The sequence below is a fragment of the Macrobrachium rosenbergii genome, chromosome 2, assembly GCF_040412425.1.
Source record: "Macrobrachium rosenbergii isolate ZJJX-2024 chromosome 2, ASM4041242v1, whole genome shotgun sequence".
Lineage (NCBI taxonomy): Eukaryota > Metazoa > Arthropoda > Malacostraca > Decapoda > Palaemonidae > Macrobrachium > Macrobrachium rosenbergii.
In genome coordinates, this window is record NC_089742.1 from 55,276,137 (window position 1) to 55,293,540 (window position 17,404).

General features: G+C 36.0%; 1 protein-coding gene across 3 annotated transcripts in view; it reads right to left on the reverse strand.

The window, feature by feature from the left end:
- The window catches only part of LOC136847208 (ATPase family AAA domain-containing protein 2-like), a 92,518-nt gene that overhangs the window by 43,395 nt on the left and 31,719 nt on the right, over nucleotides 1-17,404 (reverse strand). For 2 of the 3 annotated variants that reach the window (XM_067118669.1, XM_067118649.1), the window contains exons 6-13: nucleotides 16,705-16,957; nucleotides 15,632-15,756; nucleotides 14,170-14,315; nucleotides 7,886-8,088; nucleotides 7,355-7,503; nucleotides 6,911-7,159; nucleotides 5,059-5,271; nucleotides 2,546-2,905 (exon numbers count right to left, since the gene is read on the reverse strand). In XM_067118669.1, the coding sequence (XP_066974770.1) occupies nucleotides 2,546-2,905; nucleotides 5,059-5,271; nucleotides 6,911-7,159; nucleotides 7,355-7,503; nucleotides 7,886-8,088; nucleotides 14,170-14,315; nucleotides 15,632-15,756; nucleotides 16,705-16,957 (1,698 nt within the window). The remainder of the gene's footprint in view (nucleotides 1-2,545; nucleotides 2,906-5,058; nucleotides 5,272-6,910; nucleotides 7,160-7,354; nucleotides 7,504-7,885; nucleotides 8,089-14,169; nucleotides 14,316-15,631; nucleotides 15,757-16,704; nucleotides 16,958-17,404) is intronic. The other variant, XM_067118659.1, reaches the window with a different exon arrangement.

A 17,404-nucleotide genomic window follows, 5' to 3' on the forward strand; every position in this document is an offset into this window, starting at 1 on the left:
ATCATGTACCTTCATTTTGCAACAAATTGGAAGTCTCTAGCACAATATTTTGATTTATGGTGAATTTTTTAAAAAAACCTTTTTCTTACGCCCGCGCGGTAACTCGGCCGAAAATTTCAGAAATTCTTTTGTCATTTTGTCGTAATTTTTGCACTGTTCTATATTAGCCGTTACATAAAGTTTTATATATGAAAATGTGCGCAATTTCATGTACAATACAACAGAAAATAACTCATGGTTGTAGCTTTTATCTGTTTTGAAATATTTTCATATAAATCACGATAACTGCCAAAATTTCAACTTCGGTCAACTTTGACTCGACCGAAATGGTCAAAAACGCAATTGTAAGCTAATACTCTTACGTTCTAGTAATATTCAATCATTTACCTTCATTTTGCAACCAATTGGAAGTCTCTAGCACAATATTTTGATTTATGGTGAATTTTTGAAAAAACTTTTCCTTACGTCCACGCCAGAAATTCTTTAAATCACGTTGTCGTAATGTTTGCACTGTTTTATATTAGTCGTTACATAAAGTTTTATATATGGAAATGTGCGCAATTTCATGTAGAATACAACAGAAAATAACTCATGGTTGTAGCTTTTATCAGTTTTGAAATATTTTCATATAAATCACGATAACTGCCAAAATTTCAACCTTGGTCAACTTTAACTCGACCGAAATGATAAAAAAACGCAATTATAAGCTAAAACTCTTACATTCTAGTAATATTCAATCATGTACCTTCATTTTGCAACAAACTGGAAGTCTCTAGCACAATATTTCGATTTATGGTGAATTTCTGAAAAAAATTTTTTCCTTACGTCTCTTGTGTGATAACTCGGCCGAACATCTCAGAAATTCTTTCGTCATGTTGTCGTAATGTTTGCATCGTTTTACATTAGTCGTTACATAAACTTTTATATATGAAAATGTGTGCAATTTCATGTAGAATACAACAGAAATTAGCTCATGGTTGTAGCTTTTATCAGTTTTGAAATATTTTCACATAAATCACGATAACTGTCAAAATTTCAACCTTCAGTCAACTTTAACTCGACCGAAATGGTCAAAAAACGCAATTGTAAGCCAAAACTCTTACATTCTAGTAATATTCAATCGTTTACCTTCATTTTGCAATAAACTGGAAGTCTCTAGCACAATATTTCGATTTATGGTGAATTTTAAAAAAAACATTTTCCTTACGTCTGCACGGTAACTCGGCCGAACATCTCAGAAATTCTTTCGTCTCATTGTCGTAATATTTGCACCGTTTTATATTAGTCGATACATAAAGTTTTATATATGAAAATGTGCGCAATTTCATTTACAACAAAAAATAACTCATGGTTGTAGCTTTTATCAGTTTTGAAATATTTTCATATAAATCACGATAAATAGAAAAAATTCGACTTTCGGTCAACTTTAACTCGACCGAAATGGTCGAAAACTGCAATTGTAAGCTAAAACACTTACAGTCTAGTAATATTCAATCAATTAGCTTCATTTTTCAACAAACGGGAAGTCTCTAACACAATATTTCGATTCATAGTGAATTTTTGAAAAAAAAAAAATTTTTTTACGTCCGCGCGTTACGAATTCACGCATCATTTTGTGATAATATTTTCTCTGTGTTGCTTTGATCATTTTAAAGCTTGTTATATACCAAAATCATCGCAATTTAGTGTACAATACAACTAAAAAAAATTAAGTCATTAGCTTTAACCGTTTTGCTTACAGCGCGATTTGTATACAATTATATAAGTTTTTTTTTCCGCTGTCATATATTCCAATATTTATATATGATAATGATATTTTTTTTCATTTCTGATGGTTGCATACTAAACTTCAGGCAATGACAAAAAATAATGGGCCAAAAATGAACTCTTAATCTTAAAAACTAAGCGTGCTGTGATTTTTTTAAAAAACTTTTTTTCCGCTTCGGCGCTAACTCACCGAACGCCGCCGGCATACGGGAGACGTTTTTGTAAATATGGCTTCGGTGTTAAAGGGTTAATGAACCAAATTATACAGAGGAGAGCTTCCTTTAAACTATACAAATGGTAAACAGCAGTCGACTTAAGAAGAATAGCAAAATGACGACCAATATCAAAAAGAAATAAAGGAAATAACTTTAAGTTACAACAGAATGATGCTAACCCCAACTAACAGATTCATATACGTTATTCAAAACTTCAAGTCAATGTGTCATAAAACATCAGTCCATCTGCAGCTAATGGCAAGCCTAATCATAAAAAAAAGCTGAGCCATACACCCATTTATTTTTCTTAATTACACTTATTGTGAACTTATATGAAGTATTTTTGTGCTAGTTCTTAAATTCTGAGTTTAGTCATCTAATATTTCCATATATTGTACATATTTTATCAACTTTTTCTTGTCCAGTCATCTCCTCAAATGTAGGCTTGGTTTGGAACTCATAGTTTTCTAAAATACTTTGTTTATGCTGTACCAACAATAACAATACATGTAATAATTAAAGAATACAATATTGACATTAAAACCAGTATTAATATGCTGTACCTGTGCACAAGCTTCTTCAGGTGCTCGGGCTGAAACAGAGTACAAAGCAGAAAGATCCAATTTATGGGTTGGAACTTTTTCAAGAGCATGAACAATGGCTGGACCAAGATGTGTGCTCTGACCCTGGGCTCTTATCCCTGTCAGTAACAATCTTGGTCGGTGAACAGCACAGTCCTTCAATTCAACATGCTTCGCAAATGCGTGTGGAAAACTTCTACCTAGAATACGCAAAGCCATGGTGAGGGAAGCTTCAAGTAATGGCTGCACTGAAGTACTTAACCGCCGGCCTACAGCTGCTGCTGATCTCTGCCCTGCAGCAACTATCTTTGACATTGCAACCCTGAAGTGACAAAGCTTCACCTGAAAATTGGAAATGAAAAAATTTAATTGTTCCACAAACAACAGCTTCTAATGTAGCTTTTGCATAATGCTAACAAATTAGAAAATTTTACATTACGTATAGACAATATTTTTTAGACGCAACAATGACAAGATTCAGCCTACATATAACAACAACAATAATAATAATAATAATAATAATAATAATAATACTAATAATAATAATTCACTGTATATATTTATTTTCATTTATATACTTACACTTACAACAATGTAGATTTCTTCACAAATAATAATAATAAAAATAATAATAAAGTAGCAGACCCTCTTCCAAACATGTAGTGTTGAATGTTATAGCTGCAACAGCTGCATTCAATTTATAGTTTCCACTATCTTTCTAATAACTGGATTTTCATTGTTACTGCATTCTGCCACTAACTTGCTGATGTTTGGCAGTCTTGGAGAGGAAGAGTTGCAAATCAGGGTGTAAAGACAGTTGCAAATCAGGGTGTAATTTTATATCTGGTGAATACACTATATCTGTAACAGAAGTCTGGTGTCCATCCTCAACAGAGTTGTCATTCTTCTGTATAAAATCTTTGTTAGTGGTGATTGTAGGACACATTTCCCTCAAGAGTGGCGGGGCCTGCTCTTTATATACGACAGGGTCAGTAAGGGGTTGAATGTACACTGAATGCTGATTGGCTGAGGGTATTTGGGTGGAGAAGGTAGAGGATTCTTGTATGACATCACCACGTATCCTTGACAACTTCGGGTGTTGTCTGCACGGATGGGAAAGTTACGAGATTTCTTTCATGACGTCACCAAGTAACCGTGACAACAGGTGGAGTGCTGTCTGCACAACAAATAAGAGGCGATTACCGAGAAGCAAGAGCTGTTCTATCACCCGGCTAATTCACTCTAGATTTATAATAAAATAATGTTAGAAACTAATAGTGATGCAGCCAGAGGTCCAGGGCTGGGGAACAGTATAAGAGGAGGTGATGGTTCCTCAACGTTGCAAACAGGACTATCGACGGCTTTCCCTGCCATTTCCACAAGTTGGTGCACACCTGCAGATTCAGTGTTCAATCCAAAGGTAGAACCTGTCTGCAGCAACTCAACTCATCCGCAAGAACGTTTAATTTGCCCTGGATGAAATTTGTGACAATCCTGATGCTACTGCCCTTTGCCCCAAGGAGAAGATCTTTGGCTGCCTCATAATGAAATCCCTCCCTGGCTCTTGATGTACCCCAATGCAGTCGTGTTGTCTGCATGGACCATGTCTGTCTTGTTGAATGTTGCTGTTGCAAAAGACTAACCCTGGAACACACATCGTAAACTGGGAAATAATTTCTGATGAATATATCTGAAAAGCGTCACAACCTCAGAACGTTGTAAGCTGGACCTGTTGTAACCCGGGGACTGCCTGTATATACATATACATACATAGGCCTATTTATGTGTGCATGCAAAAACATTACACATATGCAAAATATATATATACACCTGTGTATATATATATATATATTACTCTTCCAGTAATCGAGCTGTAGCACTAAGAAAGAAATACCGCAACCAAATTAGGCTTAAGTACCTGACCTATTAGAGGCAACTTCGGCTATATCATATGTAAGACAACCCAGCTCTAAGCCACTTCAAAACTGGAAAAGATGCGGTATCATCCCTCTAGCACTTTGCGATACTACATAAAATTCCATCATCTCATCAGATCACTCATTACCTTGACATCAAGAAAACCACACTCGTGCCTCAGTGGCCATTCTGCAAAACCGAAAGATTCAGTTTCCACAAACTTTCTATACAGCCTAATGCTTTCATCTTTGCTTGGTGTAGCCGACATAATGCAATAAACAGAAAACAAGCACAATACCATACAGGACAAATTTAGCCAGAATCATCAAAATATAACTACAGATTCACACCATCTGTAGAAGGAGACAGCGTGAAGAATTCTGACTCAAATGTAAACATTCCGACACCATCTAGTGGAAAACAGGTGACTGTTGACAGTCCTAATGGTTAGCCAAGCATGGTTTGAATTTTTTAAGTGCCAAGTGCACCTGATGGCACAAAGATTTAAGCTAACTTTAACAAAAAGCAAGATTCATTCCAAATAATTAAATTACACTGAATTAATTACATATACTTACATTAACCTGAGACACATCTATCAGAAGCTTCTGTTTACTTGCATAGATTTGTGGATATCTTGATCTTAAGGCTACAAGAGTTGCTTCAGCACAAAGTGATTTGATATCTGCACCACAATAACCAACTGTCTGCTGTGCCAAATGACACATGAGTTTTTTGCTGGGCTGAGGTTCCCATTTCTCAGTGTGGATCTTCAGAATATGTAAACGTGCCTGGAAGAACAAAAGATCATGGTAAAACATTACCTAAAAATTTATGCAAATAAAAATTATATATTAATTTTACCCCACCAGAGAATCAACACTTAGTATATCAGATTTGTCATGTACATTTGTGTTACTACCTTTTATTACCTCAATCTACATGCACTCTCAACAACTCAAGTGAGCTTCAGTTTCAAATTTTTGTTAAACTAGGTCTCTATTAAAAAAATTGGATTATCTGAAGTGTAATGTACTCTAAGTCAGATGTTTACTTATAAGTAAAGTAACCTTTTTAATTTTCCAGCAATGCAACAGAGCAAATGGGGAAACTTCTGATGCAGAAAAAAACTTAACTTTCATGTACCATACTTAAAATGGGACAATCATCCAGATCAATCTTGTGCATTTGCCAGAGGTGCAACCAAGCAACTGAAAGACTTTGATTTAAAAATATATACTTTGTTTCACAATCAATTGATTTTCATTGAATACTTGGATGAATGGATTGTGAAATGAATATTTTTGTATACCAAACCACATAAATAAGTACTGTAAGCACTACTGCTGTAAAATCATAACTTTTTAAAAATAATTTGTATTTTTCATAACTAAAAAACCTGTGGTCCCAACATTTGGATAAATTTTCTAGCACCAGCTGGAACCAGTAAAAACTTCAATAGAATTGTATAGGCAAGGAACTGGTAACATCAGTAACATACAATGTAAGAGACAAAGCTGGTAATTCAATACAATGATTTATCAAATTTAATGTTTGTTTTGGAGGAACGATGGTAAACTTTTGTATACTTACATGTATATCATACCACATAATATCGCATTATTCAAAAATAGCTTTAAGCCTTGTTATACAAAAAATTTTAAATTTATAGTATTAACCAATATAGTCATAATATCTCAGTACACACTAGCCCTTTGTTGGCCGACTCGGTTGAGCTTTCGACTGTCGCTCGATGGGCCCGAGTTCAATTCCCACGGCCGGCTGATGAAGAGTTAGAGGAATTTATTTCTGGTGATAGAAATTCATTCCTCGCTATAATGTGGTTCGGATTCCACAATAAGCTGTAGGTCCCGTTGCTAAGTAACCAATTGGTTCTTAGCCACGTAAAAATAAGTCTAATCCTTCGGGCCAGCCCTAGGAGAGCTGTTAATCAGCTCAGTGGTCTGGTAAAACTAAGATATACTTAAAACTTATCTCAGTACACAATACAACACGTTTTCTGCACTTATGGACAACTTCATCTTTACTTAGTTTACGTTTTCCTTTACTGTGCACATTGCCATGGATTTGTGTACTCTTAACCTAATTGAGTATTTTTTGTTTTATCTTTACATATCAGATTTGCAATACTGTATCAATGTGATAAAATATTGTGTACATATATTCTATTCATCTGTCTTTTTAAATTTTTATGGGTTACTTACATTCCTAGCCTACAAAAGTCACCTAATGGTTTGTGATAAAGGAACTCCTATGTGGCTCAGCAAACAGGGGTCAAATGAGATGGCCTTCTCTTAAAACAAAATGCAATTTAGAGAAAAGTAAATAAAAGTCTTTAATTAAAATAATTTTTGCATCCAATTACAAAATTTCAAATGACTGGGCAATGAGTGATTATTGTATTTTTACCTTATACGAGGGAAGGGGGAAGTGGAATTCTCTATCAAATCGTCCTGGCCTTCTCAATGCAGGATCAATAGCATCAATTCTATTTGTTGCCCCAATTACTATTACTTCTCCACGGGAGTCCAACCCATCCATAAGGGCGAGAAGCGTTGACACTATACTAGAGTGAATCTGATCCTGCCTAGAAGATCGAACTGGTGCCAGCCCATCTATTTCATCAAAAAATATAATAGACGGGCGCATCTGGTAAGCCTGCAATAATCATAATTTAAAATTAAAGAATAAATTGAACATGATTTGGTACAAAGAAAATGAAGGAACACAGAATTTAACATGATATGGTACACATCAAAGAAATGCTCATAATGTTAGTAACGTCTTCATGTTTAACAAAAACTCTTACAGGCAGGCACAAGAATACTGTCTCAATTTCTATAAAATGCTTACCTGATCAAACAAAAGTCTTAGTTGTCTTTCAGATTCACCAACCCATTTGCTAAGACAGTCAGCACCTTTGCGCATGAAGAATGCAACTTTCTTGCTACCAACACCACACTCATTAGCCAAAGCCCTGGCAACAAGTGTTTTTCCCGTACCTGAAATGAGATATATCTACATGGGACAAGCTCAACCTTGAAGAGCTGCTTAAATCTAAAAGCGCTTGTTTTCACCAAAATTAAGGAGCCTGTATTATTCTGTGAAAAAATGCATCAGGCCGTGAGACTCAAGTCTTTTATTAAATTTTTAATAAAATTGAAACCAATTAGCATCAAATTGTATTGTAGTACCATAAATTAATTCAATCAAATTACAATTCCTTTACAAAGAGTACTCAAAACAACTTGAATGTTAGACTTGGAGAAAATCATGCATTCTAAGACTTGTACATTTGAGAATATATATATTTATTATTAATCCTCTCTCTCATGAAAAGAATTTCAAGTCTAAAAACAAACAATCCAATGAAATTCAACTAACCCGGAGGTCCATGAAAAAGAACTCCTCTGGGAGGAGTAATCTGGAATCGTTCAAAGACTTCAGGATACATGAGGGGAAAAACAATCATTTCCTTCAAGGATTTAACATGGTATGACAGGCCTCCAATAGAATCAAAGCTAACATCACGGTCCACTGTCATTGGGTCGATGTCTGCTAAACTAGATCCAACTTTAGCTCTGTCCCTGTAAAAGATGGGGCAAATTATTAAAAATTATTGCAAAAATATACAAGAACTGTTAAAACATAAAAATTTTCCTCCATTTGCATCTATCTTTACTTAATTGAGGCCGTTCCTTTCTTATATATATTTCATACCATTATAGTTTTTCCTATGTACCTTTTCCCTTTCTCCTTCAGCTTTAACACTGTACAGCACACTTTTCATCAACTTGTCACCATTAATCCTTTACAAAAGAAAGGAACATCTTTTCTCCGACTTCTACTACCATTCAATCTACACAGAGCTCACTCTAAAACCCTATTTTGAACATTTATACAGTCCTTGTACCCCTTACACTTTTGTCCACACCCCATCAAAGTATCATATTTGACTGGGGTTGGATACATATTGGAAAAGTGTTAAAAACAGAATCAAGGGAGGAAGTGGTAGAAATGTTTAAAACATGAATGAGAGGAACTGAGAAGAGAGGACATGAAATAGCTGTAAACAGAGCAAATACAGCAACTGGAGAGGATAAGGAACAAGTACAATATGGAAGGTCGCTGTTGGAAAGATGATGTTGAGCTGTGTTGTGCACTGAGTGCAACAGATGGTGTCCTAAAGATGGTCATGATAAAATATACAAGGAATACAAGATTTGAATGCCTGAAATGTAGGAACATTATATTTTGATAGTAGGGGAGGCACAATGGACTTTGAAGAGTTACTGAGAGGGCAATAAGGAAAAAGTGTTGACAACCTGGGTGAAATAACAAATTAGAAATAAAGATGTAATATGTATTTTTATAAATATTACTGCTGTTTGCCCTCGATGTATTTAGGTAGGAATATTAGTCCGATTCACCTCGACAGAGAACATCTCTGCCCGCCGGTAGGCTAGGCAATTTAAAAATAACAATCACCGCAGTAGACAAATGGCGCCGCATAGGCTGGAAAGTTTGTAAACAAAATATGCTAGGGCATTAGGGACCTAAGCCTCAGAGAGGGTTTACGCTCAATGACCCTAGTTATGGTGGCCCTTAAGCTTTATTCTATGCATTCGGCGATGCCTTTGTCAAGGTCGGATTGCCCGGGCGGTATAAGCCCTCACCTGGCGGGAACGGCGAGGTCGGGTCAGACAGTGAGAGAGATTCCAGCGGTCACTAAACGAGGGTGACGCTGCGTGCGTGTCCGAACGATATTCTTTATTCTTTATTACTTTTCCTCCTACGTCTATCTTAATTAGTGAATTGGGAAGACTGCCAGAATACGACTCCTGAGGTCCTCGTTTTGCGCAGCGACTCGACATTCACGGTAAGTCCGATTCTTGTTGAAGCTTCACGTCGATTGACTAGTACTTTTCTGTATTTCACATTTTTTCTTTGTTTTCTTCCTTCAGCCACCACTTAGGGTATATGTGTTTACAAAGTCTAGATTAAGCCTAATTATTTTATTGTTAGCTTCAACCCCATTATTCCAGTAAAATACCTAGGATTTAGGTAAGCAAAATCAGGTTAAATCTCGATGCTTTTGTATGCCTCGCGTCCGGTCCGAATGTTTGGGAGAACGTTGCGTTTAAAATCAAACTCATCTCAAATATTCTTTGTTAAGGTTAATAACCCTTAACTGGCGACCTTTGGCTAATTAACGTCTGTCTTTGAGGTTAACTTTTGGCTTCAAGTGACAGGTTACGTGTAATCTTGGTTTGCAGGGCCGTAAAATTTACGTAAATTGAATAATACATGATCAACCAAGACTCCTCACACGTAACAGTATGTTAAGGAAAATACAAATATATTTCTAATTTGTTGCTGGTTCTGATACGAATACTCCCTAACCTTCATATACTGTATAGGAGTATTCACCTCTAGGTGGGAGGTCAACCTCTCTTAAAAAAATGTAGCATGGAATGACCCATATTTTTAAACCTGTAAAACAACATTCTATGAAATGTACCCTCTAGATTTCCATGGAGCAATTCATTCGAGTAACGGAGCTTAAACCACCTGCTGTGCTGCCACACCTGGACCCAAGGTGAATGTGTCTAAGGATTTATGAGTTAAGTCCTCAAGGTAGAAAGAGGTAAAGGTCGTCTGTCTATTCCAAACGCCTGCAGGCAGGAGTTGTCCCACCACATAGCTCTTCTTGAAGGCTACTGAAGGACCTATACCTCTAATGTCATGTGCCTTGACTCTGGTCAGGACAGGACTTGTGCACTACCTTCTGAACTGTAAGCTCTTTATCACCTCTCAGCCAGAAGGTGACCATGTTCTTTGATATCTCCTCCTTTGTTTGGCCTGCACTAATGAATGATCTACATTCACTGGTCTACGGGAAGCTGTCCGTTTTAGGTAGGCTTTCACAGCTCTGACTGGACATAGTAGCATTTCCTCTTGATTGTTCCCCACAAAGTCCTTGAAAAACCATCAAACCTTGGGTCATGTGTGGGGGGCTTCTAGTGTCGTTGCTACGAACTCTGGGAGGATTGTAACCCCCAATTCCGTCCAACCATGGGTATGAGACCTCATACGAAAGGGCGTGTATTTCTACGACCCTCTTCATCGATGCCACTGCCGAGAGAAACACTGTTTTTAAAGTAAAGTCTCGGTCCAAAGCAGTCCTGATCAGTTCATAAGGAGACTTAGTCAATGAAGCTAGAACCCTGGTGACACTCCACTCAGGCAGTTTTAAAACTCTGAGTGTGCAAATTTTTTCAAAATGTTTTACCATATGCCCCTTGTTTTAAACTCCTTAGAAAGGACAGGCATGTAGCCTTTAATTGCTGACACAGAGCGGAGGTGTGCCTGGACAGGTATGGCAACTGAGGACGGGGAGTGACAGACCAGCACTTGGACTATTTCCAAGAGAGATGGTTCTTTTCATGTCGCTCATACCTCAAGGAAGCACTGTGCCGCGTTACGCTTCTAGAACGTGAGCAGGTGGTGTCCCTGGACAGATATGGAGACTAACGACTCTTCTCCTACTTCTCCCATCCCTAATCCGGTTCGTTACGGAACAGTGACCCTTTCTCTTCATCCCAGGGGGTGATCTGGTCGACGAAGCTTCTTCTGTCCTGAAGCTGGTTGTAGAGGGGAGTCTGACTCAGCAGAGGAAGCCCTTCGTCTCATCTGTTGGAATCCACAGGGCCCTGCCTGTTCATGGTCTCCCATGTGTAGGGAAGGGCTAAGGGGGGAGTCCACTCCAGAGCGCTTCCCAGTCTTATTCTCCCATACCAGAACCATCGTGTTGCCCATCACACTCCCATCCCAGAATTCTTTGTTGAATGTCTGCCACAACACCAACAACACTTCCTGTGGAACTTCCTTAGGAGCAGGGGAAGAAAGATGAGGAAAAATGTTCCTACTAGGCGTGACAGGTAATGGAGGAGTATGGATGGGTAATGTGAGTGAGGGAGAAGGGATGCAGGTGAAGGTGATACAGGGGGAAGATTTCTCCCACTGAGGAGAGGGCCACTTTTCACTCACTACAAGTGGCCTTCCAAACACATTCCACTACAAGTGGCCTTCCAAAAACATTCAAGTCCTCCACATGAAATACCAACTGATTGGGGGTCAATTAACACAGGTGACATGAATTTCCCACGTGCTTTGCCTTTGCCCATGCATCAACATCATTCGTGTTTTCTATTTTCTTCCATGGTGGTGGCAGAAACACGAATCCGCTTCAAAATTGCTTGTTGAGGTAACACACTATTACCAACAAAGTTGGAAACTTCTCAACACACTTCACTCAGTTCCATATAAAAAATACAGACCAAATCTTTGTCATAAGATTGGGAAGACTGAACAACACTCCCACACCAACTCTTGATCATGTGATCCAGTCACCTGTGGGTATCTCTGCATATCACTGATAGAAACCTAATTCTATAAGCTAGTTCCCACTTTGTCAACACAGAAAAAATAAGAGTTCAGAAGTAATGTAAAGGGAAAAGAACAAACCCCATAAAAAACACACGAAATTAACAAGAGACTACAAGACACAGAAGTGTCTAGGTATGCACTATCACACGCTCGGCTGGAAAGTAATTGACCACGTGTGGTAGGATCAGACTAGGGCAAACAGGAAGTAAGTGGATTTCAGCAGAACGAGTCTACACTCAGCCGAAGCATGCAAAGCGCAACGGGAATCTCCTATATATAAAGGTGTAGGGAGTATCTGTATCGGAACAAAGAGAGATTTCTGGATGAATTCTACACAAAAGTATCCCTTTAGAAAAGTCCACAAAACTTATCATACATATGTAAGGCCCGTATTCCTGTATGCAGAAAAAACACAGGTACTAACAAAGATAATGGAAGAGACTGAAGAGGTGGGCTACAGAATGATAAGTTTTATGTCCAAAGTAAAGAGGGGAGATCATACTAAAAAATGAGGAAGTTGTAGAGAGAGGTGTTGTCCAGGAGCTGGAAAATAAACTGAGAGCTAATATACTGATATCATTCAGACATGATGATAAGGAATGGGGTACAATTAGTCAGGAAAGTAGTACAGTAGATATCGAAGTAGCATGACAAACACCAGTAATCAGAGAAAAGGAGCATAGAAGGTCTTGATCATATAATTCAGGGAGCAAAACAAAGAGTAGAGAGAAATTCCACATCCATATATCTACATGGAAAATCTTTGGTAAAACATTAATGATGATAAACGTTTTGCGTTACAATAATCTGACGATAGTAAAAGTTGAATTTCCACCAGGTAGAAAGACTAATGGGAACAAATGAATATACAACAGCAAGGTCAGAAGATTAATGGGAACAAATGAAAAGTACAATAGTAATGTAACTGGAAACTCACAAGGATTATAAAAACTTTTAGTCTTTTCTAAAGTGAGCTGCTCAATGTCCCTTTAAAAATTTCTGGAAGACATTAACAGTTTTATAATAACAACGCATTTTTAACAGTTGTATAACACATTTTTAAGGGAAGTGCTAAAGCATGAAGTCCCCATTAAAAAGTAGGTAATTGTTGCTACCTTATGACTGAAGGGATTTGCTTCAATTTTTACCACTTATTCTACAACTAATAATGAAAATTCTCTCATGAGGTTATTTAGAAATTCAACCTCTAAGTTCCTTTTTTTTTGCAGTTAAGAAAAATGATGTCACTTTTCAAAAATATGCAAAATAAAAACTTTCACTCAAAAATGAATTTGCTGAAGACAAAATCAAGATATATAGTTATACTACACTCTATAAAAGTTTCATTGAATTTGGTTCAGTCTGCTTGGAGAAACAAGAATTTATTTTTGAAAAAAGTAGTTTTGAGAAAACAGCAAAAGAAAAAAATTATGGCTTATTTTGTAATAACTTTGACAGAAAGATGATTTTTGCACTAAAACTATTTCAGTATATGTGGAATATGCCCTGAAATTTACAATATAATCAAATTAACAGAACTAAGCTCTCATTATAGAGTACATGACTGTTTCTACCTTATGACTGAATGGATTTACTTTAAATTTTTACCACTTATTCTTCAACTGAGAATTTATTTTTGAAATAAGAGGAAGTTTTAGGAAACAGCAAAAGAAACATATTTTTGGATGTTCAAGAACCCTGAAACAATTAGGAAATCTTGATCAAGTTATCCCAGTATCATTATAAACCATTTTCTCTGCGACACTACTGCTAGAGAGAATGGGATATTTTAGTGGGTGACTATTTTTGAATAAATGTTGTTAACAATTTTACATGATCTTTTTCACAATTCCTCATTCATAGTGCCATACAAGCGATGAACAAAACTGTCCATACACCAATCTAAACATTTTTTGTTAGCAATAACATTTCAAAATATGTTTATTTACACATTTAACAGTCCAAAACAGTGTACAACTTACTTGAGCCTATCCTGAATCATTCATTGAGATGTGTTTTACAAGTCTTTTTTACAATTTGTGGTTCACAGTGTCATACAAGCAATGAACAAAATTGTCAATAAACCCATCTCAAAAAATTTTTTTACATTATCACTTCAAGATATATTTATTCAGACATACATCATTTGAAAACAGTTAATAACTAAAATCTGATAATTCCTTGAAATTCGGCAATTGGCACCGTTAAGGAACACTTACTTGAATGATGTTAAAGTCAAGTCTTCTGCAGTCATATTCATTGGAAGACAGCGATTACGAGCTTTAGCCATAGTTTTTGCCTTCCTTTTTTCAAAGTGACTCTCATCTGAACTGCTGCTATCACTGGAAGTTGTATTATGGGCTGCCTAAAATGAAAAATCTTACATTATTCAATTTCACTAAACCAGCAAGCTGAAAGCTTGGCTGTACCTAAATTTTGTTATTCAAAATAATTCTATTCATTTTATACTTATAAAAACCTGAGGCAACCTGTGTGTGGACAGAAGCAATGCAAGATTTTACACTTAATACTGGATCTCAGTCAGCCTTTACACAAGACACTGAAACAGGCCGGCAGAAATTTTCAGTTAAATAGTTGATCATTTTTGCCACATATCGCAACAAATTTAAAAAATGGGCAAAGAAACCATCACTCCTTGAAGTCCCAATAGGTTAATGCATGGGCACCTGGTCTTTCCAGTCTATATGGGAAACACTCGCTTCTAGTGTGCCTGCTAACTCAAGAGATTTTGGGAAAGTCCAAAACTCATATGTGGTAAAATATAAACACACTGAATTACATCTTATAAGCTTAAAAGATAATTTTCTTTAATAAATTGCTGTAAATTTGTTTCCCATGAGAGTACTGTACAGTATGTCAGTTTTTGTGTCATTTTGAAGCCAAATAACTATACTGTAATTTATTATGGTATCTCTGAAAATGTAAAACGTTTAAAATTGTCAGAATGATGCATTAAAGTAGGACAAAATATGTCTGTGTACTTTTCGTAAATATTTAAAAAATCCAGATTTATAAATTCTTTTGCACACTAAAAACGAATAAATTTCCTTTCCAGTGATATATACAATATTGTTATTTAATGCCAGTTACTGAATATAAAAAAGCAAGGAAAAATTCTGATTGACAGGCAAAAATTTTTATGATTTTCTTTTAGAACTAGTTTAATAAAAATTTTCCTTGAACACCTACATGTACTTGCATGGGCGATGGAGTTAAATAATCCCCATCCCACTTCAGATGTCAAAATATATATAGTTGTTTTCTTTTATTTTCTACTGAACTTTATCACAATGTTAAAGAGTTAACTGAGCATTATCTCCACTGGCTTCATGTTGTTTTCATAGACTATTTTCTTTAACAGAGTTTCTACAGAACAGACCAACTATTATAGGAATTAATTACCAAATACAAAAAGGTATACTAAAATTTACTGATTATTAAAACGTACTGTTATTTACTGAAAATAAAAAAAAATATACAACTCTAACATAGAATGGTGTAAAAATGTCATTTTCATGTATGTTTTTATTAGCCAGAAAGTTCCCAGCATCTATTTGTTTACTTCACACCTCTGACATATTCATACAAAAACAAAAAAAAAGTAAAACTGATACCTTAGCCTTCCTTCACTGAACAAGAAACAAAACAAATTACACATACCCTCCGTTTGCGATGAAATATGTGCTTCCTTGCAGGTGAATTAACGTAACGTTTATGGTTTCTACAATCTCTTTCTCTGTGGTGTGGACTTTCCTCTCGAAACTCTCTTCCACGTGCCATTTTATCTGTATATAGTACAATAGCTTGGCTTGGATTGGATTGTCAAAAATAAACACAATAAGACTTCATAACAATAAGATATCTATAGATATTCCTAAATGAAGCTTATAATACTTTATTAAATGTTTTAAAATTTTACCTTTGAATAATAGTCAAAACTTGCATATGCTAAAGCTGACATTGATATGTGCACAGCCTTAAACTACATACTAAAGCTTATGAAGATTATATCAGCAATCATAAAAGGAGGCACCATGACTTGAGTGAAGATGAATGACTGCAGCCCTTTGGCCATGCTTGTGTCCTTCATTTTATGTACTAATATACTATCACTTTTTCCCTTAGTAAGAAAACAAAAACTTTGTGATCAAGTTAGGCAGTGCAGGTTAGCTCACTGAAGGTATTACATGGTTGTAAGGCCTCATCCTAAAATATTCATGGTATACACATTTACTTGCCACTTTTTGGTGTACCTGTATACTGATGTTTGTTAAATAACCGTTTTAACAGTTACTATATTGCTGTTCTTGTGCTTTGCTTATTTTCTTTCCTTACAATTATTTTTTATACTCATCTTTACCTTCCTATATCTTATATTGCTTACTTCATAATCTCACCTTATTCACTGAATTTGTATTTATATATTTCATTACATAAGATATACTATATTAAAAATGTGCATATTTGAGACTTTATAAAATACAGTAATATACATCGGCACCACTTAGCCTGCAAAAGTTACACAAATGGGCATGCCATACTAGGCTTGTTCTGTATAGAATTGCCTATGTCGATAGCAAAATGCAAAAACAGTCAATATCCTACTAGCTGGAATGTACACCAAAAGTTAACAATGGCAAATCTGTAAAGGGTTTATGATGTCATTAAAATATATTTTAACTATTGTTACAACAGAGATGGAGCAGAAACCTAACAGAACCAGAACTGCTCACCTGAAGCATTAACTTGGAATGGTCTACACTCCCTTCTATTCTGACGAAGTGAGTAACGAGATCCAATCTGTGCTTCATCTTCCTCTTCATCATCGTCATCATCCTCATCACCTTTATCACTATCACTTTCTTCAGATGACGATACACGTTTACTAACCGACTGGCGCCTCCTCTCTTGAACTTCATCTTCGTACATGAACCGCTTTACTGGACGCCTTTCTCTTTTGACTCTTGAATACAAGTCTTCAAACTGCTTTAGAAAAAATATGATAATAATATTAAATTTGCATAAGAAATTAATACAAAACTATAAATAAGACATACTTTCAAGAAAAAAATTTATCAAGATTCCAACAATGTAATATTTCATCACCCAATCTGTAACCATTGAAAATTATAAAAAAATTAGTTTAATATACCCTTGTACAGCATCTCAGCGAACGATCACTGAGCATGCACCAGCAGTGACAGAATTACTGAGTGGCTGAAACCTAAAGGGTTTATTGCTACAGAAGAGAAATGTATTGCATGAGCATCTCCACTTATCACATCAACCCTTGGAAATGACAAATAATTAAATCTTTTACTTTCGTGTTTCTTGTTTTGCAAGTGCTAGAGCAAATGAGGTCATATTGTGTCAAATTCAAAGTTCTAATGAAGAAATTTAATATCGTTACATAATGTGATGTAGAGTTGAAGG